Source organism: Pteronotus mesoamericanus, unplaced genomic scaffold (assembly GCF_021234165.1).
Source record: "Pteronotus mesoamericanus isolate MK-2021 breed Mesoamerican mustached bat unplaced genomic scaffold, CSHL_Meso_final contig_130, whole genome shotgun sequence".
NCBI lineage: Eukaryota > Metazoa > Chordata > Mammalia > Chiroptera > Mormoopidae > Pteronotus > Pteronotus mesoamericanus.
Window position 1 is genome coordinate 194,171 of NW_026555060.1, and position 25,933 is coordinate 220,103.

The following is a 25,933-nucleotide window of genomic DNA, read 5'->3' on the forward strand; positions in this document are numbered from 1 at the left end:
ACTAATTTTGGACATTTTATTTATTTATTTCCACTTGGGTTTTCTTTTTGGAGTCTTTCTATAGTGAGATTGACTTCTTTCAAAAGTTAAATGATTGTTTATAAAGAAAATGTCTGTAAGCACTAAAGAAATAAAACCAGATAGAATATGGTGGTCTATGATCACAGAGAAATTGTTAGAAATCTAATAAGACATTCCAATGATCATTAAACTATATATTTTTAACTAAATGAAATAAACTATGGCACTTCAAAAGCTGTAGGGTACAGATAAAGAAGTTTTCAGGTGAATTATATTTAAATACACATGTTAGAAAATTAATGGTCAAAGCTTCCATCTTAAGAATTACTTGACGGGTGGGTGGATGGAGAGAGTGATGGAGTCCTAGACAACAATGACTCTGAAGTGGCTTTGATTTGCTTGAAAAGAACAGAAAAACTAAACCTTGATAAGCAACAGTAAAAACCATAAAAAACACGAGTGTTCAACTGGCAATCTTTATTCAATATTGTATTAGATGTTCTAGACAGCACAGTAGGAAATAAAGAAAAATATATAGCTCTGGCTGGTGTTGCTCAGTGGATGGAGTACAGTGGATGGAGTGGATGCAGCTGAAATGTCACCAGTTCCATTGCCTGTCAAGGCACAGGCCTGGGTTGCGGCCTAGGTTTCCATTTGGGGACATGGGAGAGGCAATGGATTGATGTTTCTCTCACACATTGATGTTTCTCTCCCTCCTTTCTCATCTCTCTGAAAATAAATAAATAAAATTTTGAGAAAAAATGTAAAGTTTGTAAAGGAAAAATTAAATGTTATTATGCATAGATGACTTGATAATATAGGTAAAAATGCTTGACCGAATTACAGAGAAATTATTAAAACAAAAACCAGTTTCATTTCTGCATATCAGCAACAAAAATTGCTAAATAAAATGTAAAGAAGACATTATTTAAAATGACAGATAGGTAAAATATGGAATAAATCTAGCAAGATCATGTAATATTTTTACACTGAAAATAAAAATTCTTATTAAATTAAAGAAATCATAAATAAAAGTGTGCTGTCATTTCTTGCACTTGTCATTTCTTGATCAATACATGTAATCCTAACACAAATAACATTGTTAAAAAATGGAAATTGATGAGCTAAAATGTATATGGAAATGCAAAAGGCCAATAACTGACAATGTTATCCTGAAGAAAAATTAAACTAGAGATGTTATACTAACAGACTCTCAGTTACATTTTAAGCTACATTAATTAAAGCAGAATGGTGATGCTGCATGAAAAGAAAAATAGAGTACAGAAAGAAACCTGCATATATATGAGCAACTGACTTATAACAAACTTGGCTGCAGTAGAGTGAGAAAAGGACTTGTTTGTGTAAATTGTACAGGGTCAACTGGGTAGCTCTATGGAGGTAATACATATCTGGAGGCTTACCGTACAAATAGATTATATATTTACATACAAAAGGTAAAAAATAAATATTTTAGAACAAAGTGGAACATGTTAATGACCTGGTAGTAAGCAAATATTTCTTACATAAGATATAAATTCTTGTTATAAAGGAAGTAACGATAAATTGACCTATATTAAGACTAGGAATATCAAGACATCATTAAAAAACCAAAACACATAAAGAATCAGGTAAAATTTTGAAATACATATAATAAAAAGACCTTATAAATAGAATATATATACATCTATATACACATGCATACAGGTACACATGTCTGCATACAAATTCACAAAGACGCATACCCCTTCAAATCAATTTTTAAAAGACGGTCAAGGCGTAGTAACATAAAGAAAATTTTGAATGGGTACTTTACAAAAATAGATATTCAAATGACCAATGAACATGAAAAGTTTCTCAGCTTCATTAGACAACAAGGAAATGTAAATTATAACCATCAAATGATACACATTCACCGAGGTGACTAAAGTGGAAATTACATAATATACTAAGTGCTGGAGAGAATGTGGGCCTGGCACTTTCATGCACTGCTAGTGTAATTGTGAATCATATAACTACTTTGGAAAACTCTTTGGTGACATGTCTTAAACCTATGCATATCATATCATCTAGTAATTTAAACTTTAGGTTGAGCTAATAAATAAATGTATCAAAAATCTGCATACCAAATATATGAAAAGAATGTTTATAATAGTAATATTTGTAATAACCAAACTGAAAACTCTTCAAATGACCAAGAACAAATAAATATTGATATAGTCCCATAATGGAATACTATATAGTAATTAAAATGAAAAAATACAACTACATACAACATGGATAAACTTCCCAATTATAGCGTTGAGTAAAAAAAAGTCAGAAAATCGAAAGAGTCCATCTGTATCATTCCATTAATATAAATTTGAAAACACAAAACCTAATATTTGGTGTTAGAAATCAGGATTGTAGGTTTTATTGTTGGAAATATTAGTTGGAAAAGGGTACAAAGGAGAAGAAGGCTCTGGTATATTGGTACTATTCTGTTTCTTATAATATGGTTGTGGTTACCCAGACATGTTTACTTGGGAAGATTTATCTGGATATTTAAGATTTGTAAACTAGTCTGTGTGTATATTATACTTCAAAATAAAAGTAAAGCTGCATTGATAAAGGAAAATTCAGGTATTGGGATAGAAGTTTTGTACCACACAAATACTGTGCCCTCACCATTAGGCTCTTTGAAAAGAATTTATTTTATATGTAATTACTTTATTATATGTTCCTACCTTTTTTTGGTTTACTCTGCTTGTTTTTTGGCTTTGTTGAAGAGACCCAGTGTGCTTTAAAACCTAGGCCCCCAAATATGTCAATAAGAATTCACGCAAAACAGCCCTGGCTGGTGTGGTTCAGTGGATTGAGCACCGGCCTGCCAACTGAAATGTCACCAGTTTGATTCCCAGTCAGAGCACATGCCCTGCCTGGGTCCCCAGGCTGGGGTGTGCAAGAGGCAACTGATCAATGTTTCTCTCCCTCACTTTCTCCTTCCATTCCCCTCTCTCTAAAAGTAAATAAATAACATCTTTTAAAAAAGGAATTAAGGAAAAACAATGTCAGAGTATAGTTTTCCCACATACTAATCAATTTAAAAATTTATCTTTTAGCAAATGGAAGGTGTAATTATCCATAAAATAAGCAAAAATGTTCTCAATGAAACTGAATCTATGCCAGTTTTTAAGCTAATAAATAGTTCACACACTGAGCCAACTGTACTGGAAAAGTCACCCATTTCTTTTTAATTAAATGGGTGCACATTTTGATAACATCCCAGAGTTAAGCTCTATATTTCACTGGACTTCCCTTTTCCTTTTAAATTGAGTTTTAAAAGTTCTATTTAATTATTATTATTATTATTATTATTATTATTATTTTGCACCTCCAAGTCTAAATTCATTCAGTGCAAAGGAAGGTCTTTTTAAGTCATTCTATTGATCTATCTATCTATCTATCTATCTATCTAATCTATTATCTCTCTATCCAGCTGGCTAGTTAGCTAGCTATCTGTATATCCACCTATCCATCTACTTGGCAGTTAGTTGTAAAACAGAATAGTTCATCTTCATCATTTGGAAAAAGCAACAGATAATATAGCCATTGAATCATCTCTGGTGTTTATATAAAATACATAATTTTGGGCACCCTGTCCCAAGCTAGCATATCAGAATCTCCAAGGAAAACCCTAAGAATCTTGTTTTTTTGACATATGCTTCCAGTAACCTCAGGAAGTTTGGTACTCATGCTAATAAAACTGGAGGGAGGAAGGGGATATAGAGGATACAGGCTGTGAGAAAATGTTTTGTTCTATCACCTCCTTTTTCTCCCATATTCAAAATGGCATGGAAAGTTTCTCCATAAGATTTATTATAGCTTGTTTTCTTCCTCCCTGAAGAGGAGAGAACAGGACAGAGTACAGTCAGTCCTCTCATCTTATGAATAGGCTACATTACAAAGAATGTCTTATTAGTTATGTATTTAGACTCTGCATTTTAACAGAGATATTTTTTTCTAATTAGTAAGTTTTCAAATCAACACTCAAAATTTACATTAACCTAGGTGAGCTTGAACTATGATATTGCCGTCTTTATTTAAACGTAACAAAAAATAATATGACACAGCTTATAGAAGGAAAACATTCACATATCTAATCTTCGCAGGTTTGCAGGCAGTGTCCCTGCAACAGTCAGTCTCTGAGGGTGGATGGAGTTCGGAACCTTAACATTGTCAGCCTGGACACCACTACCTAGGTATGTTTATGGTAGTGTTTTGAGAGATAATCTAACATCTAATATCTGAAGGAGATTATTTATATATAATTCTATATAGTGTCATATAGTGGTTAAGAATGACATTTTGGAATTAAACGGTTACATTTAAAGCCTAGTTCAAAGCTTGAGTTTCCTCTCTTTATAACAAGTATGCTAATACTTCTACAAGATTGTCTGGCATCTAATGAGTGATCAATATAAATGTTAATAATATATAAAATATAATAATTATTCCACATATATTAATTTTACATTATACAATTGACATGTATGTCAATATATTCAGAAACTGCTTTGACTCTCAGTAACTTGCAAAATATATGTATGTTTTGAAGCCAGCTAAACAGAATGGAACAAGAAATTAAAGAGCTCCCACCCTAGCTGGCGTGGCTCAGTGAATTGGGCACTGGCCTGTGAACCAATGGATTGCTGGTTCAATTGAGTCAGAGCACATTCCTGGGTAGTGGGCCAGGTCCCCAGTAGGGGGCACAGGAGAGGCAAGCACATATTAATGTTTTTCTCTCTCCTTCCCTTCTCTTCTGTAAAAATAAAATAAATAAAATCTTTAAAAAAAAAAGAAATTAAAGAGTTCCCAATAGACAAAACTGGAAAAATCTGAGCAAGAAAATAGAGTATTACAGACTTATAGACAAAAATATAAAATAAATATCCATAAGTTCTTACTGATAGAAATAAATAATTACATAAATATGTAAGTAAATAAATGGAGAATTTAAAAAATACCTCAAGCAAAATAATTCTATATAATTTCTGTTGATACTCCACCTTTTAGAAGTCAAAACTGCTTCTTGAGTGTATGCTGTAGACTGTGATTTTCTTCCAAATGTATAATATGGTAAGGAAAAAAAACAAAGGGGAACTTTGTAGTACAGAAACCTGAAAAAATACTACTACATAAGTAAATGATCAAGGTCAACATCAAAAGCAAAAAGTCATATAGTTAGTATATATCCTTAATGTGATGTCATGAGAATGGTGCTTTAACTCTATGGTCTTTTTCCCAAAAACCCATTAGCCCAGTATAATTATGAGAAAAATATCACATCAATCCTAATTGATGGTTATTTTACAAAATAGGTAACTCTATATATTTTTAAGATTTTATTTATTTATTTTTTTAGAGAGGGGAATGGAGAGAGAAAGAGGGCAAGAGAAACATCCATGTGAGAAACACCGACTGTATGTGCCCTGACCCAGGACTGAACCTACAACCTAGGCATGTGCCTGACAGGAAATTCAACCAGTGACAATTTTATTTTGTAGACAATACCCAATCAACTGGGACACATTGGTCAGGGCCAAAATAGATAACACTTCAGAAATATCAAGGTTATCAAAAACAAGGAAAGTGTGAAAAACTTTCATACCTAACAGGAAGCTAAGAAGACAAGATGATTAAATGTAATGTGGTGCTCTGAATGAGATCCTGAAACAGGAAAATAATATTATAAAATGAAGGAAATCTAAATAATGTTTGGACTTTAGTTAATAGTAATGTATCGATATTTGTTCATTAATTGCAGCAAATGTACCAAATTAATGTAAAATATTGATGATAGAAGAGACTGGGTGTGGGGTACCTGGAAACCTTCTGTACTATCATAGGGATAAGTCTATAAATCTAAAACTGTTCTAGATGAAAAGTTTATTAAAAAAAAAAAAAGCACAGTTGCTGTACTTGACTCAGAGAGGGAGGCCCATTGCGCATCACCTCTATTGTCCTATCTCTAGTCTTGTGGCAGCCTCTGGATGAACCTTTACAGACCACAGGAATTCCTTGCAGTGTGACCCATAAACCTCTGGACTTAACTCCCAATAAAACTGGATGATGAAAGTCGAAGTATAACTGAGGTCTAGTAAATGGAAAATTTATTCATTTCTCTTTTCCTCCAAGGTCTATTAATCTGTTAAAATAATAAAGTTGATTCGGTATAATCCTTTCTTGAAAAGGTCAAGTTTAATGCTAACTAATACACTGTCCTTAGAACTCCAAAGCAGTTGGTACTTTTCTCAGTGTATCTAAAAAGTTGTAAGTAAAGGTGATTGGATTATAATTATATAAGTTCTGGAAAGGAAAAGATATTGAGGATGGATTACTAAAACTGTAAAATCATACCTCTTGTCTGAATTTACTTGAATGTTCTTCATTGTGAAATAATAAAGTGTTAATAAAAATAAATCTGATTTAGACCTGGCTGGCTCAGTGGATTGAGAGCCGGCCTGTGAACCAAAGGGTTGCCTGTTTGATTCCCAGTTGGGGCACATGCCTGGGTTGTGGGCCAGGTCCCCAGTGGGAGAGCATTCAAGAGGCAACCTATGGATGTTATCTCTCACATATCAACGTTTCTCTCCCTCTTTTTCTCCCTCCCTTCCTCTATCTCTAAAACTAAATACATAATATATTTTAAAAATAAATCAGATTTAACTCATGTGATCATATGGACTGACATTAGCAATAAGTGTAAGTGGCAGATCAAATTTACCCAACTTTTGAACTGTTTATCAGGTTAAATAATTTGCTTTAAGTGAAATGTAGCATTAGTAATTAGAGATTACATATAATCTCTATTTACAAACCTTGGTAAAGTCATGTTGCTATTCTTTCAAAGGCACTACAAGCTACAATTTTAAGATCACCAGGCAATTAGAATGATGCTCTGGAATTAGAATTCTGACCTGGTCACCTGACTCCCAATACTGCTAAGTACAATTTCCCATCTCACTCAGGAGCATTTTTCAGGATAAGTATCATAGAGTGCTTAAAATAGCAGAGAACAAGGAGATATGGCTATGTTTTCACCTCTTTACTAATAGATGTTGGCATATAAGGTTGAATGCTTTGTGATACTATCTTACTTAATAGAAGAGTTATGGAGAAGGAATCTTATGTCTTAAATACACCTAACCTATTAAAAGTTCACAATACTTTTATATAATAACAGGGGATGATCAATGACAGTGAAAAACTTTCATGGAAATGTAGAATAGCAATAAAGTTTAGAATATGTACTGTAGTCATCAAAGAAATAGAACTAATGGGATATGTATACATATATACATGTATATATGTATTTTCATATATGCATGTGCACGTTTACACATGTGAAAACAGTTCAATTATTGTTGTCACGAAGCAGAGAGCAAATACAGCCAGAGAATTTTAGAATGTGGAAGAAACACAAAGCATTTACTTAGTTTTACAGATGAGAAAACTAAAATCTTATTTATTCAGTTTTCTAAAGTTTAAGCATGTCAGTAAAGGACAATCTAAGCTATTATTCCTTTGGAAGTTTTTTTGGCTCTTTTTCTTTTATCAATAATGTCAAAGATTTACAATGGGTACTTATTACCATAGTACTCTAAACAAGTTCTAACACTTGCTTTGAATGTCATGATGAAAAAAAATTTTAAGCCATACTTTGGCTTCTTAAAAAACCAACTCCTTGAATGGCTTAGTGAGGTGCCACGAATGAGGGAGTAATCACATCCTTGTCAGATATTTACTATCACTGTCCTTAAATCACATGCTATGGTTAGAAAAAAAAGAAAAGGAGATTATTATAAGTGGTGTTGTTTAAAAATTATACCAATGATTGCTGAAGAGGAGAAATAATGATAAGTTTATTGTTTTAGGAATATTAATTTGGTGGCTAGGGATAAAAACATTTCCAAAATCTGAACCACATGATTTGGGACATTAATCATGTTATCACAATAGAGACTCTGCAAGAACATGAGCTATGACTCAGGGAACAGCTTGAAACCCAGAGACAACACAGGAACAGAGAGTCCAGAATCAAGTATTCAGCAAAGGGAAATTGGGGCAGAGCTAAGAAATATGGTGTCAGTGTGCAAATTTCTTGGGCCATGCTAATAAAGAGAAAAACTTAATTGTAAGCCAAAGTATATGGAGATAAGGTAGGGTAAATACTTTCTTGGTGGTACTAGTCTAGGAAAAGGCAGGAACAGTTTACAAAAAGGTTACATTTGGCCTTTAGAGAATTTGGAAGCTCAGAGTCAGGAGCAAAACTGGGAACTGGTAAATGACACTGAAAAATCATTTTTAAAAGTATATCTGCTTCTTTAAAAACCCATTTGATTGCCCAGGTCAGGTCATGTGTCCCTGTTTCTACAAATTACATGTTGGTTCTTTTAGATTTGTAGCTTACGTCCTTTAAAAGTCTGTGCGGAACTGAAGTGTGCTTCCAGACATTTCCTTCCTATAAATGGCATCAAACTTCTCATTTTGGGCCACTGTGAAGTAATTCTTCCAGTCACCTGTAATTCCTAAAAACAAGAAGTACAAAAACATAGGAAGGGATAAAATATATCCATTATGATGGAAAAGCTAATGTATACCAAAAGAAAAGGTTTGAAAAGTTAAAGAAAAACTTTCCTTATATTTGAATATTTTAAAATGTCATTTCTGTTTTACTGGCAATTCCTCCCATCTAAAAGGTGACTTATAACTCTAAAGTCTGGCATTTATAGACATATTCTGAAAAGGGCTAATTTCTTTGTCTAAATTTATGGGCTATACAATATGTAGTTTCCTGAAAGAGATTCTTAAGTGTTTCTAATTTTCCTGCATCATAGGGTTACAACTGTACCCTGGTCAGGACATATTTTATATCATGAGTTACTGTGGAAACTATATAAAAGAGAGTTCACCTGCACAAACAAACCATAAAATAGAAAGCTGATAAGTATCAGTTCCCAGAATGCATAAATGAATATGGTATGATACTTATGGGATAGTTGTGATTTCTTGTTGGGAAACGCCCTGTCTGGTTTCACAAACTGTAACCCTGCTGACAGACTGGAGGGCCACAAGGCTGGAAATAATCAAGGAGGCCTTGGAGAAAACAGGCCCCTGAGGAGACCTGTCCCCCCTGGCAGGGGCATAGCTCCTGCCTTTCTGCTTTGCCATGTGATGATCGGTAATCCATGATGGGTAAGTTATCTCGAGCTGAGATACCAACCTAAGACAGGTATCTATTAAGTATTGGCAGCAGACAAGAAATTGGGGGACAAGGAGAAAGAGCAAAAAGGCCCGCACCCCTAGGCTCGGCTTCGACATGGCCAGAGTCCTCATTCTATCTGAAAGAAGTCTCCTTGTCTCTTGGTGGCTCCCTCCCCACCGCCTGGCTCAGGCTTCAAACAATACCAGAGTCAGTCCTAAACCAGATCTGGCAGGTTCCCAGGGAAATCAAGTCTAAAAGTAAATTCTTTAATGTGTGCTTTGTTCTTCCTTCAGAAGCTCTAGCCAGCTCAGGCTGGGAAGGAAATTTACATTATTCACAGACCCTAACCTCATACTGTTAGGCACTCTAGTGTTTACTAGGCTCTCATGTTTAGTTGTCTCTCTTGTTTACTACTAGTCTCCTCTTGGACCCATGTAAATCGGTGTGTTCCTACCATTTGTTTTCTTCAAAACATCACCCATTCTCTGTGAACATTAACATACTGATGTAATGAGACAACCTGTGCATTCCTATTACCTAACCCCACTGATAACCTTTTCAATAAAAGCCTTTGGAAAAAGGGGCTCGGAGGGCTCCTTGATGAAGACAGAAGTGCCCCCATGTCCCCTCTCCTGGCAAACAGAGAAGTGTTTGCAATGACTTGTGTTTATTCCCCGCATCTGTGACAACCCCGGGATGGGCTCTGTGGGATTCAGAACGCTGCTCCCATCTCAGCTGGCCCTGGATGTAACCCTCAGATCCCAGAGCGCCCCACTCCCCCAAAAGCACTCCGTACCCCAACACGACAATTTCTGAGTTCCCTAGGCTTATATTTTATTTGCATTTTTGGTGAGAAGAATAACATCAAACATAACATTCATGAATGATGTTTACAAAAATAAACTTTGTAATATAAATGTATTCAATATCTTAAGCTTGGATAGTTATAAATATTTATTTAAAAATAAATAATTTTTAATGTGGTGCCAATGCACTTGAAGGAAAACATTTAAATGGCAATGTTATGAAATAATCAATATTAAATATATCTTACTGAATTGCAATCTATAATAACTTGTGATGACTTGATGAAAATTTCAACTCTTTTTAATGAAAAACATCCCCTTAGGTTGTTTCCCTGGTTATTATAATTTGTTCTATGTTTACCGGATGACAGGGGGTCTTAGGGATGTTTGTGGTGGTAGTGTAAATATATTCAGGTTAGTACAACTGCAAAGATGTCATTAAAAACAGCACAGATTGAAACAATAGTCATATATAAAGTATTCCAATATCTTCTGTTTAGAGTATAAATTATATAATACATGCAAACACATTTGTGTTGTAAGAATAAGGAAAGTGTAAATTTTTTTTGATATAGTAAATGTTGGCCAAAGCCCAGATTTTTCTGTTTTGCTGCAATTTGTGACACTGGTATAAATGTAGGACATCGCCTATCCTGTAACTACCACCTTTACTATTGTGTAACTAAATTATGACATCGATTTATCCAACATAGCTTCATTCAAGACTTGAGCATGCCTGTCCCTTTAGTCACTTCATTTGGAGCCCTTTTCAGCATTCATGTACATGTAGGCCTCCTGCATTGCATTATGAGCCTCTTCAGGCAGATGCATGTGTCATTCAACCTTGCATGTTCTATGTATAGGTGTTCATGAAGAGCTTTTCCTATGTGCAAATTAATAAATGAGTATATATCCTGAAAATGTTTATTGAATGCATAAATGAGTAAATGGGTAGAGGAACCTTGAACTGTTTAAACTAATAAGACTTGCTGCTTTTTATGTATTATTTATGATCAGAAAAATATTCCAGATGCTTACATATCATTTAGCATGATCTTCTCCCAAAACTTGTGCTTTAGATGTTAGTACTTTATATTTTCAGTGATGTAAGCAGAGTTTTGGCAGATTAATTAATGTATTCAAAGTCATAAATTCAGGGGGTGGCATAATCTGGATAAATTCCAGATCACTCTGGCCACAAAGGACATATTCTTCACCACTTCTAGAGGATATGCTCTTATTTCACAAGCATGCACTCTTTTAGGCTGAAGTTACAGAAGCCCTATAATTCAGATATTGAGCTTATCTCCTCTACCTTTATACTGTAATGAGGATCATATGACAGGATCAGTTTTCATATGACAAGGGATAAAACTCTCCCGGAAGTTAGAGTCAATGATCCAGCATAATAAAAGTTTGTATTGTTTTATAAAGATTATTTTCCTGAGTCTTCCACCAGAAAATGTGTGTGTATTATTAGTCTTCTTTGTTGTAGTGCATCACTGACAATGAAAATTTTGCTTTGCCTTCTTATTCTAGAGTTTACTTTTGAAAAGTTAAAGGTAGTGTTCTTAAAAATAAAAAGAAACAGTTTTAAAACACAAGAACTATTTTCTATTTTAGTAAGTTATGAGAAAAATGTTTTACAAAAAAATGTAAAATACAACCCTTTCAAAATTAAGGATTTCCTTTCACACATTCCTATACACAATACATTCCTAGGTTTATGTGTACTTCCCCTGTGCACCAACTGAAATTCTACCCTTTCCCTTCAACTCAATAAAGAATACTGAAATCAAAGGCTGGCATTGTTAGGTGGAAGTTTTCAAATTTAAGTTAATAATTTGTTAAATGCATTATTTTTATCATTAATAAAACATTTTAATACAAATTATATACAACATGCCACAATGGAAGAAACGTATTTCAACAAAGAATGCCACATTCCTCTATTGTCATCTTCCCAACTTAAGTTTAGATTTCATGTTTCCTATAATTCAGACTGTATTTTTAGGTAACAGAAACTTCCCATAGGGTAAAAAGGAGGTTCCTTCTCTCAATGAATCCTTTTTAACAAAGTGTTTTCTAAATTATATAGGGTCTTTCAAGAATATGCTACACTTTCCTGACTGGTGTGGCTCAGTGGGTCGGCTGCCATCCTGCATGCCAAAAAAGTCACAGGTTTGATTCCCAGTCAGAGCACATGCCTGGGTTACAGGTGTATGAGAGGCAACTGATAAAAGTTTCCCTCACCCATCAATCTTTCTCTCCCTCTCTTTCTCCCTTATTTCCCCTCTCTCTAAAAATAAATAAATAAAATCTCAAAAAAAGAATATGGTACTGTACTGACACTAGTTTATCTCGAGAAGAAGGATACTTATGTCAATTTACACAAAGATTGGGCATTTATATACAGCAAATTTGGAATAACTCATACGAGAATTGATAAGACCACTCCCTTTTAGCGGGGTAGTAAATAAGAGGAGAGATATCTGTCAAATATTCAAAGTATTCTGCCAAAAGGTTTACATGCATTATTTCCTTTCGTAATTTCTAATCTGATTTGGCAACTTTTTGTGGTTAGTATTTTTAGTGCTGTTATTTTGCAGATGAGGGAAATGATGCCCAAACTGGTAATTTGGCAGAGATCACAAAGTGAATCTTCATTTCAGAATAATGTATAAGAAAGTATAAAGGGAAATTAAACTCAGAAAAATACTCACCTTTGCGCATAAAAGGGGATTTGCTGTGATCCATTACTGTACTTGGAATATGTGTATAATTCACCAGAGGGTTATCCTTCATCATTCCAAATGAGGTGTGATGGACAATCTTATCTAGGTTCTCATCATTTAAGTTTTTCTCTAGAAATGTAGCAATCTTCTTGATTTCTTTCTTTGGATTCTATTAGTAGGTAAAGACACATAGAAGAAAATGATAAAGATAATGTAAAAGACTATAATATTTATAGTTTTTCTTAAATGTTTATCCTGAATATTGAATCCATATTTGGTTGGGCACATTAACAATTTAAAAAATAATTATAAGAATGAAAAAATAATTTACGCTTAGCAAAAATAGAGTAGAAATGTTTTGTTGGTTACAAATCTTATGTTTTTAGTTTGTATTTAAAGTACAATAAGAACAAACTTTGGGCTAAATAGTAACAATATTTATCCTAAGTGTTATTTTAAGCTCAATTTGTAATCAGATTTGAATTGTGCATGTTTTAGAGAACCAAATTCTTTTTATTCTTTCCACCTCTGTTTTCTGCTTTTAATCAAAATTTTTTTCTTGTTTTTAGTAACAATATATAAAAACAAAAATAATAAATTTGTTGACAACTTCAACTATATTTGCCTTAAAGTATAAATATTAATTAAACCTTGCTTACACATGTTATTAAAAATAAACTCTAATAAGTGTGCAAAGATATTGAGACCTAAATTATTTATTAACCATTGAGGATTAAAAAGAACAAAATTTGAGAAATGGATCATTTTTCCAGATTTTAATGATATAAACAGTATTTATAACTTTTTAGGAAGCCAAACTAATATCTGCATGAATACAATAAGAAGATTTTGAAAAGGTAGTATCTAAGTTGAGTTAAATAAGATGAGTCAGAATTTATGAAGATGTTTGGTTTTTTAAGGTACTGAACAATGAATTTCCAATAATGAAAACAGTTAAAACTCTTGGAGGTATTAGTGTCTCATAGGGTGTTCAAAGGAGAAAAAAAACCCCAAAATGTTTAGAGTTAGATCTGAGGTGTTCATAGGAGTGAGAGATGCTATAAAACAAGAAAGATAAATTGGGTTTAAATCAAGAACATCCTTGGATGTCCTGTGGAAGGGTTTGGACTGTATCTGTAAAAACAAAGTGGAGCAACAGTTTTTAATAATGTGTCTTATTAACTCTGTGCATTTGTATGTCATCTATACACATATGTACTTTTTGCCAGTTCCCTAGAAGGGAGGTTATGGTAATATTTTGTGTGTGAGACCTTAATGAGAAAAGAATGAGATGTCTAATTAAAGGATGGCTATACTTACAATGAGTAAAAAGTCAGAAATCGTGATAGTAGAGAAAAAGCCAAAAGAGAACTTAGTAACACTAGGAAAACGCACAGATGGACAGGCAAATAGCAATTTCTGTTAGTGATTCAAAGTGTTTGGAGAATAATCTGGCCACAGCCAAAATATCAATGATAATGTTAATCTATGAACCAATGACAGTTCAAGCACAGAGTATTGACTTCTATTGAATTTTCCTCTGCTGCATTTCTCTTTCACCTCATTGAGAATTTATGAAGACACTCATAAACTGATGTAAATTATTGGACTTCTCTCTGAATTTTTTTCTTGATATGCAATTATACTTTTGCTCTATTGTATTAAACCTCTTTATATAACATTGTCTAAGAATGTCTGTATTGCAGTAAAAAAATATTATCTTTTAATTATGACCCATATAGGTTTGAGTGGGATTCAAAGTATCTGAATATGCTTATAAAGCTGATTAGGCCAGAGAGTAAATTAATATAAATGAGTTGATTTGAATAAGTCACTATAGCTAAATAAAGAGAAAAAGTGACATGAGAATATCAGGTGGGAGACAGCAAGTGAGTCACAGTTTGGATACCAGCCCAGCCCAAAAAAGTGTATTTCTCCATTCTGTGAAGAAAAAGGTCTATATTAAGAAGCTGAAATCGCTCTTTTCTTCAAGTTAATAAGTACTACTTATATGTCCAGGAAGAGAGAGAGATACTTGGTACAGAAGAACAATTATCTCTCTTATAAAGAATTCATAATTTAATCTGATTAATAAAAACCACTTTAGTGTTGCAGCTGTGTTGCAGCAAATTTACATCACTTGTTTCAAGCACTGGTAAGATTTAGACCATAGGTTCTCTATGGGCTGCAAATAAATACGATAGAAGGTGGGAGCCTGTGCAGAGCAGAAAAACAGATTAACACTTTAATAAAATGTGAGAAATAATCTAGGGGGTTCTCAGAAATACTTGGGACAAGGGATTTTGTACCGGGGACATGATTCCTCGTATGCAAAGTAAAATTATCACTAGAATTTTTGCTATTACTGCTTCCTCATTTATTTATTCATTTGCTCAAGCAATCAATTTATTCATACAACAATTACCATTGAGCCCTTATTTATGTGGTAGGTGTTATATTAGGTACTGCAGATGCAGTCATAATAAGGGTACATATGGTACCTTCCATCATGAATCTGAAAGTCTAAAAAAAAATCCTCATTTGTATACTCAAGCTTCTAGAACTAGAGAAAATTAGATTCAACATATTTACTGTGTGTGTGCATATTTGCTTAATTTAAGTAAAATAGCCTCAGAATAGACCTGAAAATTTGTAGTAGTATTTGAAATAATACTAGTTCATACAGGAGGCTGGATGAATGAATGCTTATGAGTCCCTGATTAAGAGGAGGTTGTAAGAAAATAAAGGAGGAAGCCACATTAGAAGGATGTAATAGACAGGGCATGTGAATCAAAGGGATGTTCAAGATATAGTTGAACTGAATCCACAATATAGAAGCTAATGAGGACAATTGACTTTCGAGCTTTGAAAACTGAAAAGACATGTAACATCATTAACCAAAAGAGAGAATAAGTGAAGGAAAAGATGACATATGGGAGAGAAAGCAGCAAGATGACATTAGTTTTGAACATGTTAAAATTGAAAGTCATTTTAATAAAAGCAAGGGTTTGAATTTAGGGTAGAAGTAAAAATAAAGTTTTTGAGGGCTCATTAGCACATAAATAGTTTTGGCAACTCTGGGCATGGAGACAAGCACCAGAAGACACCAAACAACTTAAAAAGAAAAGTGACTAAGTGATAGAGATCCCCTGGAAAACCATGAAAGTGTGATAACCTGTTAAATGAAGAAAAAAATTTTAGAAAGAAAAAGTACTCAAGATAAACACAGTGGTTAAAAAGTCTAAAAGGAATAAAATGGTCATAGCTTTCACAATTAGAAAGTCATTAATGATTGTAACAAGATTTGTGTAAACAGACGTGAAGAAAATGAAAAGCAATCCCATCATTTTGGACTCCATAGATTAGGTTGAAAATTTTTATATTAATCCTTTTGCCCCAGGATGTAGTGGAAAATTATCTAGAATGAATTTCTACCATTATACCTCTTTCATATCTTCATAATACAAGAAAAGTATCGGGTGTTCTTCTTTTTTCTTCCACCAGTTCTTAACATGATTAAACCAGGAACCATAGGCCACTGAAACCAGAGAAACAGTCTCTTTCCATAAGTATTCATAAAATTAAAGATTTGTTTCTGAATAATAAGTCAAATTGTACAAGTATTTTGTGGAATTTAATAATCAAGGGAACTGAGAATATAAAGCCAATTTAAAAATATATATAATCAAGCAAATATGAATTTATAAGCAATCATATTGACAATATGTAAAGTACAAGGAAGTATTTCAATTGAAAATACATTGATCTCCAATAAGTTATGCTTATTTTATGAAGTACTCCTATCAACTATTTATCTATGCTGTAAATATATGTATAACAAATTTTATTAGCTTAGGCAAGGTAAATAATTTTTGTTATGAGCAGAAACTGTGACTAGGTTTCAAACAACTGAAAAGAGTTTACACAATATTTTCATTAAACCAATGTTTAATACCAGGTTTATATATCAAAGGTCATAGTAAAATATTAGACACATTTAATTTTTTAAATGATATTAAAATATACTTGTTTCTGATTCGGTAAAAATAAGTGTTTAGAAAACAAAAAGTCATATCAGTAATAGTAGTATTATTTAAAATTTTTTAAAAATTGCTTATTAATGCCAAGGCCCACCTACCATTTCCAGCAATGAAATTCTCCAGATAATTTTCCCAGGTGCCAGGAAGAGGGTGCAAATTATTCATTAAGTCAAAATGGTAATATGAAACTGCAACATCCTTGGGATTTCGAGCCACATAAATCATCTGCAGGAGGGGGAGGAGGAAGAAATCAAGTAGATATTATTTTATTTAGGAAAATAAAAATTAACATACAGGCAAGAAAGCAACATATTTGAAATTCATTAATTAAAAACAGGGAAAATGTCAGAAAAATTAATCAAACAGAAAGTTGCCTCTTTTGAAAAAAATCAATGACATTGATAAACAGCTAGCAAGATTGACAACATAAAAGAGAGAAGATACAAATAAGAGTTTAAAAAGATGTCCCATATCATATGCTATCAGGAAAATGCAAATAAAACAAGACACTACTGCACAATGATTATTAAAATGACCAAAGTCCAGGACACTGATAGCGCCAAATTGTGCTGGGGATAAGAAGGAACAGGAGCTCTCATTCATTGCTGGTGGGAACGCAAAATGGCACTGCTATTTTTGAAGACACTTTGGCAGTTTTTAATTTTTTTATAAAACTGAACACACCCATACCATATGATTTAGCAATTGCACTACTTGGTATTTACCCAAAGGAGTTGAAAAATAAAGTATGCACAAAACCTGGCATATGGTTGCTTGTAGTAGCTTTATTCAGAATTGCCAAAACTTAGAAGCAACCAAGATGTCCTTCAGTAGGTGAGTGAATAAATAAGCTGTGGTACCTCCAGACTACAGAAAACTATTTAACACTAAAAAAGAAATGAGCTATCAAGCCATGAAAAGACATAGGAATCTTAAATGCATAATACTGAGTGAAAGACTACAATCTGTAAAGGCTACATATTGTATGATTTCAAGCATATGATACTCTGGAAAAGGCAAAACCATGGAGACAGATCAGTGGTTTTCAGGGTTGGGGGAAGGAGGAATGAACAGATGGAGCCTGGAGGGTCTACTGTATGATACTATACACTGTATGATATTATAATGTATGATTACACATATATATACACATTTGTCCAAACCCATAGAATATACAACACCAAGAATAAACCTTAATGTAAATTAGGGACTTTGGGTGATAATGATGTATCAATGTAGGTTCATCAATTGTAACAAATATGCCACTCTGGTGGGAGATGCTGATAATGAAGAATCTAAGCATGCGTGGGAGCAAGGAATGTACGGGAAATCACTATGACTTCCACTCAGTTTTGCTGTGAACCTAGAATTGTCTATAAATAAATGCAATTGCTGCAGGAAAAAAATAAAGTCTGTTTAAAAAAAAAAGAATAAAAAGAGACTATGTGAACAACTTTTCATTATAAAATTCAACAACTTAGAATTCTTCACACATCACAAACTAGTAAAAGTCAGCTAAAATGAAATAGATACCAACACCCTTATCTTGAGTTTTCAGAGAATGCTAGAACATCCAGGGACAGCTGGGATATAACAATAGCAATATCATGCTGAGATGAGAATTCTGTTGCTACATAACTTTGGAAAACTTTAGTATGTAGGTTTAGACTAAAATAATTGAAAGATTTTCATTGAAACATCTGAACAATTATTTACTATGTGAGTAGTCAAAGGGTATACTGTCGTTAAAAAACTGGCTATCAATCTAGAGTGTACCTTGCAGTTATTCTTCCAGAAGGTCTTCGGAAGGAGATCAATTGGTAGATGTGTCTTCACAAGCCGAGGTGATGGATTCTTCTCCAATTGTTCTATACCTGGAAAAATTTAGTTTGTTACATGGAGATATTAGAGTCTCCAAGAAGCCTGTATTTTCTCATCCAACCTTTTAAAATATTTTTGAGCAGTATATAATGCTGCTAAATTTTGAACTAATCATAGCCGTTATTTACCTGGATTCTAAGAAGCAATGTAGTATGACAGTTAAGGGCATAGGTTTTGAGGTCAGACTCTTTGAATTCAAATTCTAACTCTATCACTCACTGGGAGACATTTGAACGTATTCCAGTCTCTAGGTTTCACGTTTTTCACCTCCAAAATGAGGAGTAATAATACCAACCTCTGCACTGTGGAGTCTTATCATACCTGTGCATATTATAAATAATTATAAAAAAAGGTTTTTCTCTATGTCAAAGAGATATTAATACCTAGGAAACCTTGCATCAGCTATTATAGTATTGATGATATAGTACACGCTTGTGTGTAGCGTAAGCTGTTGTATCTGCATTTTGATTATTTCTTGTATTTGTTATATGTATACACAAACTGAAAAAGTTGTGTAACTTTTAGATATTACCTGAACTCTCCAAAGTCATACAACTAATATGTGGTAGAACTTGGTTTCACATGAAGCCTTTAGAGAAGAGATATATAAACTTCCCTGAGACAGAAAGCATCCATTTATTTTCTGTGTTTAGACTCAGGAAGATCTCACTACATAAGTGACTTGGCCAGTCTAAAGGGACCTGTGGAGTAAAGACATAATCAGAGAATTTCTGACGTAGACTAGGAAGAGCTGGACTAACCCTTTTCACTTACTGTTTTTTTAATGGATTTTAGGCCTTTAACCTAGGTGCATCTGTTAAAGACGTCTTCTCTGGTGGAGTCATGTACTGATAGAGTCACGCATAGAGTCATGACAGAGTCAGACAGATGTCATGTATTATCTCCTCTTTCAGGTTTCACATCCAGGAAATCTTAAAGTCCTATGCATATTTTTTCACAATATTACTTATATCCAGTTTAACCTCTAGATTACCTGTTAATCCTACATAATTTTCCCACCTTTTGCATATGAAGACATACTTGCCCAAAATTTTATCTGACTCACTAATTCAAAGCAATCCTATGCTTTCATTGTTTACAAAATTGTGTTGCACATGCTGAAAAACCAGTCGGAGCCTCTCTATTAAAACATCTTTTTAAAAGGTTCTATATAGTACTTATTTTTGTTTCATAGTTCATTTATCTATTTGTTTATCAGTTCCCATGTGTCTTCCTTGTTCCCACCCCCAAACACACACCCTGGAATGGGGGTCCCATAAAAGCAGAGAGGGATAGCTTTGTTTTGTTCAACAACAAATACTGTAGAGAATAGGGCATAGCACACAGTAGTATTAAGAAAAATCCCTTAATAACAATGCAGATAGGGTTGGCAAACTTAGGAAATAAAGAGGTAAAAATCCCAATTAAATTTGAATTTCAGATGAACAACAGATACCTTTGAGTAGAAGTATCCCCCATGGGGATATTCTAAGTAGAATATTTGGGTTATTTACTAAATAGAATAGCTATCTCAATTTAAAATTTAATTGGGCATCCTGAATTTCTTCAGAAAAAATTAATTATATACCTAAAAAATTCCCCAAGGTATTTCATTATGCTTCTACTGACCTAGTAGTTATAGCCTCTTTATTCAGCATATAGAAATGAGAGATTGTAATCTTCCACAACTCACTGTTCCTCAAGGCCCTGAGGTAAACTCTTATCTCCATTTCTTTGAAGAAGTTTTCCCTTCATTGTTGTTTCTCTTCCTTCCCTAAACCTCAGTGAAAAACTTCTCACCCTCTTCTGTCTTGTAACTGTTTTGCCATTGAGATCCTTTAAATGAACCCTTTATACTTATAAATATAAGTTTCACAAATATTTATTAAGTGGGCATATGTAATTACACCACAAGTATTCACATTCAGGCTCCAGAGTAAATCCGAGTGCCAGTTTATTCTCCTCTACCCAGTGAAGCTCACCTACTCATTCTCTGGCAACGCTGCACAACCTCACTAGTCCTGCCCCAAACCCACATCTCCCACCAATAATCCCTGCTCCTTTATCTGATTAATTTGAGTCTATTACTTTTTTTAGTTTCTTGTGGCTCTGGAGTCCTGACTCACTTTTGCACTCATTTTGGTTGCTTGTCCCAGAATAACCCTTTAATTCCAGGCTTTAACATTTGCTCTCTGACTCAGGCAACCATACAGAATAAATGATATCCAATTGGTCCTTCCCTGTCTATGCAAGAGGCGAGCTCCAGCAGGGCAGACAATTTGGATTCTTTCTCTTTAAATTGATAAACAACTTCACCATCGTACTTGTCCCAGGTTCCCAGCAGCCTTGAAGAGGCAGGCCTCATGACTTAGCCCCTCTCACTTGCCCACAGACATCTGATTCTCTTAGCTCACTGTTTCTTAAAAATTACAAGCCCTACATGATCTGTCCCTGTCTAGTCTGTAATTGTTTTGCATCTCACTTTTCCCATCTTTCATGGCTGTTGTTGGTTGCTGCAGTTGTTTTTAGTCCCTGGACTATACCAATATCTTTTCTGCATCTAGGTTATAACTAATACTTCACCTTCCTGAAATATGTTTTCTGTGACTATGTGTATGGTTTCAGGTCTCAGTTTAGGAGCAGTATCTCTAATTACCCAATCTAAAGTAAACTCTCTTGTTTTTCTCTTTCATGGAGCTCTATTCTTCGTATACATAAGATCAATAATATTTGCATATTATTAGTTTATTTACTTATTTAATGCCCCAAAATTACCATAAGCTCTTTGGGTTTAGGACATCAATTTACTAATCATTTTGTATCTTGTCCATAGAAGAGTATATAATTCTCTAGAAGCACTTAATAAATATTTGTGAAATGAACAATAAATTGTATTAATAATTAAATTTTATTTTTTGAGAAGCATTATACTTCTTATTTAACTACAGCAAAGTCCTAAATTAGGAGCTTATTGTTCTAATCTACCAGATTCTACACAACAAAAGTCAATAAAATACAAGAAACATTTTTTATGTCATCAACCAAATTTTTAATTGCTTCTTACAACAGAGCTCTTTCATTTTTGGTTATCAAACCCAAATATGTCATGGCCTGAAACTGTAGTTTCTCTATATGCCTTGGTATTATAGTGTTTTCAAACTTTCATTTTATGTTACTAAATTTACTCCATTTTCTTTGAGTGGAAACCAATAGTTAACATGCTATGTTAATAGTATTATGAAATTATAATTTCCAAATGGTTTAAAATTACCTGAAGTTCTTAGGCCAGGAACAGTCATCTCCAACATTGGAACTTTAACAGTTATAACATCTCGCTTACATTTTTCAACATCTCCATCATTTATAATCATGTCCACAATTTCACTTACCCAAGTGGTACCTGTGTCAAAAAGCAACATTTTTTTATAAATATCACATGAATCTGAGAGGGAAAGTACCTGTTGGAAGCCTGCCATCCTAATACATTCTATTAGAAACTTCATTCTGAAGAGTTTCCTTTTCTGTGCCCCAAATGCCCATTTTAATACACCGACTGATAGGATTATTAATTTTATTTATGATAATAATGATTTCATAGGTAGGTTGATTTTCAGAAAACAAAGATTGAAGTCAGACCTGCATTTGTCAGGCCACAAAACTCACCTGATTTGGGGTAAGTGACGATGACAATGTCATCTGGCCTGCTGTGGAACTGCTCAACCTTTTCCCAGTTGAATGTAAAAGCATAGATCATGGGACAACCATGGACCATCTTACAATTTTTTCTCAGGACATCTTCTGGGGACGTCATTTTTGTACAAGATCGTACAAATCCTTTACAGAATAATTACTGACAAACCCTGGAAAAATAAAGAGAACAAAAATCAGAAGCTGAGTAATTAAAGCTATTCTTAAGCCACAGCAACTTAACACAAAGTGACACTGGCCTCTAACACACTGAGCACACAGATATCTAAGTACAAAGGGCGTATTTCTGATTACAAAACTAGACTGCAAGGCCAGCAACTGACTTAGGGACAAGAACAAAGGTCTTTGGTGGAAGCTTTGGAAAGAAATGAAACTATCTTACGTTGAATTTAAAAAATCACATTACATAGAAATATTTTAAAAAGTGTCTGGACTTAATGTAAAAAGTATCTGGATTATTACCCATAATTACACTTTAGTTCACCTTGTTTTTCCTTATAGAAATCTGTTATCTTACCTTTTTTTCTGTACATAATGCATTTGTTTACTCTGTCTGCTTGTAAGACTGTTTTTCTCCTTATCATTGATTTTGAGCAATTGAATTACAATGTGCCATGGTGTGGTTATTTTCATGGGGTGCACATACATATGCACTTCAGATTTATCCAGCTTTTAGAAGTTGGGTTTCACAGTCATTATTTCTTTAAACATCTTTTCTGTCTCTCTCTCTTCCTCCTGAAACTCCAGGCCCCGTGAAATTGTTCACAGCTCACTAATGTCCTATTTATTTAAAAAAATCTTTTTCTCTCCTTGTCTTCTAATTGCTATGTCTCTATGTTCACTAACCTTTTCTTCTACAGTGTGTAACCTGATGTTATTCTCATCCAATGCATTTTTTTCAGGCATTGTGGTTTTCATCTCAAGAAGATCAATTTGGGAATGATTATTTCGTGAGCCCCATCCAGCATCCATGTGTCTGACAGATCCTGATCTAAATATCTATAGTCTTTTGATATAGATTGATAAGCTTTGCATGCACGCTGTATACCCCTGCACATATTGTTCTCAGTAAAAGCCATTTCAGAGAAGAGCTCAGAGCATTCTCCACTGGAGGGAATCGCCACCCCCCTTTCCTGACAGACAAATCGGGTCTGGTACAATTTCTTTCTTCATCCGTGGCAGTCAGGAAGACTCTGCAGGACAGAACCTCCTTCAGATCATAGTTTATAAGGAAATTTTTCTTTGACAAAGCAAACTTCCCCCTAACAAAAATCACAAGCTTTCCATGCTGCAAAAATGTCAAAGAATGGTATGGGTACCAAGATGAAACTAAGGCAGCTGATCTGAATACACGCTAGTCGTATCTGGGATATGGGTCTAACCAGTTCAGAAACCTAGGAAGATTAGTCCTGAATTAACATCGTTTCTTTGTGACTAGTAGAGGATGATGAGTTCATAATTACATGCAGTGATGGGTCCAGGCTGTAGGGCTGGAAAACATAAGTAATGTTTTCCATTGAACCACATATATTGGAAAATGGTTCATGATTGATGTTTACTTTTGAATATAAAGTTAGTTCATAAAAAAATCTAGTCAATCCTACCTGAAAGTAATGATTTTATGTGGTTATATATTATAACCTACATGATCCAGCAAGTCTTCTTATTTAAGTTAAGCCACAGGCTGAAAATTAATAGTCCAAAATTTGATTTTAAAACACATTAATGAAAAAACCCAAAAAAATGCACCCCTCAGAAGAAACTGAGTCATCTGACTTGAAAATTGAATTGTTTTTTTAATGAGAAAAGAATATTTCTTCTATCTGTCTCACCTTATACAAAATCCTGCTTTAGTTGGTCTACATCACACCACACGAACTGAAATAAATAAAATAAACAACATATCCAATATCCGGGAAAGTTCCTGTGTGCTTTTTTCTGTGTGGGTGAAGGGAAAATGAGTGGAGAGAAACAAGAATTGGAAGTGGGTTCTTTTTCCCTAATGAGGCCCAATGTTACGTCAGAAGATAGTCCTGGCATGCTTCAGAAAAGTCCAAATAAACTCAGAAAAGTACAAGTGATCATTGAAACCTGAGAAATTTTGTACAACATAACAATAAGTGCATTTCCTGTGGTGGGGAAAAGAAATATGGTAAAAACATTCAAATTACAAGCATGTTCAAAACTGAAATCGTTTAAAGACCACAACCCTCTGCAGATGCAAGACAAAAACTTCAAGAAAACAGATTTAAAATGCAAATTTTACCTCACAATTTAATCCCCCTTTTTGGTTTTCTCTGTCAGTGGTGCTGCTGTTGAAAGGAACCCTGGGAGCTGGCAGTAGTCCAGGAAAGGCAGGACTAGGGAGTCCTGGAAGGGAAAAAAATAAGTGACCAGATATGATTTGAATGTAGTTGTCAGTGACTTTACAGGCAGTTAAGATACGAACTACACACATACACACACACAAAGGCAAGGCTTGCTGTTTCAACATCTGGGAAAGCCAGGAAGCACTGAGAAGGAAATGGATCAGGGTGGTGGCCAGGAATGAGCAAAGTCAGAGATTGCCTTGATTTGATTGTTTCCACAAGGCTTCAAAGGACCTGAAAGGAGTGTATAGGGAAAGAACCAGAAGGGTCAGTGGGTGAAAGATTGTTGCTTCTCTGCAATGTATAAGAATGTCTTTTAATCATTTTGGCCATGGTGAAGAGAGAGGGGGTGGGGAGGGAGGGAGGGAGGGAAGGAGGGAGAGAGAGAGAGAAGGAGGGGGAGAGAAGGAGGGGGAGGGGGGAGAGAGAGAAGGAGGGGGAGGGGGGAGTTTTTGCTGGAAAGAAACATGAGCTCCCAATTTCATAGAAAGAGCCAACATATGCTAAAGATGAAATAATAGTTTTGGCAGGAGAAACAGAGGGGCTAGAGCTAATGATTTCAGAATGTATTTGCTTTCTTTAAGTCTAATCATTTCTAAAACCCCTTAGGGTTTTGTTTGTTTGTTTGTTTGTGTTCTGAGTCACAGATACATAGAGAAGGTGTGAACAAGAAGCTTGCGTGTGTAGGGGAAGAAATATGCTCCTGCTCTCCATCCCCTTACCTCAGCCACCTCAACCACCCTATAAGATTTTTATTATGCTCTAATTTCTGACATCTATCCTTTTGTTACGGACATTTATCTCAAATTTAGATACAACTTCAAGCACCAACCCTTTGCCCTGGTAATTATATCAGTGTAGGCTTGGGGAAGTCAATAAGCCCAGAAAGAAACAAGTATACTCTTTTTTATGTTTCATTTTATTTATAGATTTTTAAAGAAATTTTAAAAACATATTTGTGTTTCTAAAAGACTTTGCCTTTACCAACAGATTTCTATATATTTTTTCACCAACAAGTGTTTATTTTTTAGTTTGTGTGGAGGGTAAAAGTGTCTGTGTGAGAGAGAACACAAAGAAAAAGTATGTATATATATTTTTTTAAGATTTTATTTTATTTATTTTTAGAGAG

General features: G+C 34.1%; 1 protein-coding gene across 1 annotated transcript; it reads right to left on the bottom strand.

Annotated features, from left to right (window-relative positions):
* Positions 1–491: 491 nt before the first annotated feature.
* LOC129084940 (sulfotransferase 1B1) lies at positions 492–24,795 on the bottom strand. Its single transcript, XM_054591272.1, has 9 exons — positions 24,702–24,795; positions 22,391–22,587; positions 21,999–22,127; positions 18,623–18,720; positions 16,945–17,071; positions 16,250–16,344; positions 12,795–12,975; positions 8,471–8,588; positions 492–750 (listed from the first exon to the last, which is right to left on the bottom strand). Exons 2-8 carry the CDS (start codon positions 22,536–22,538, stop codon positions 8,476–8,478), a joined length of 891 nt encoding a protein of 296 aa, XP_054447247.1. The 5' UTR covers positions 22,539–22,587; positions 24,702–24,795; the 3' UTR covers positions 492–750; positions 8,471–8,475.
* Positions 24,796–25,933: the final 1,138 nt, after the last annotated feature.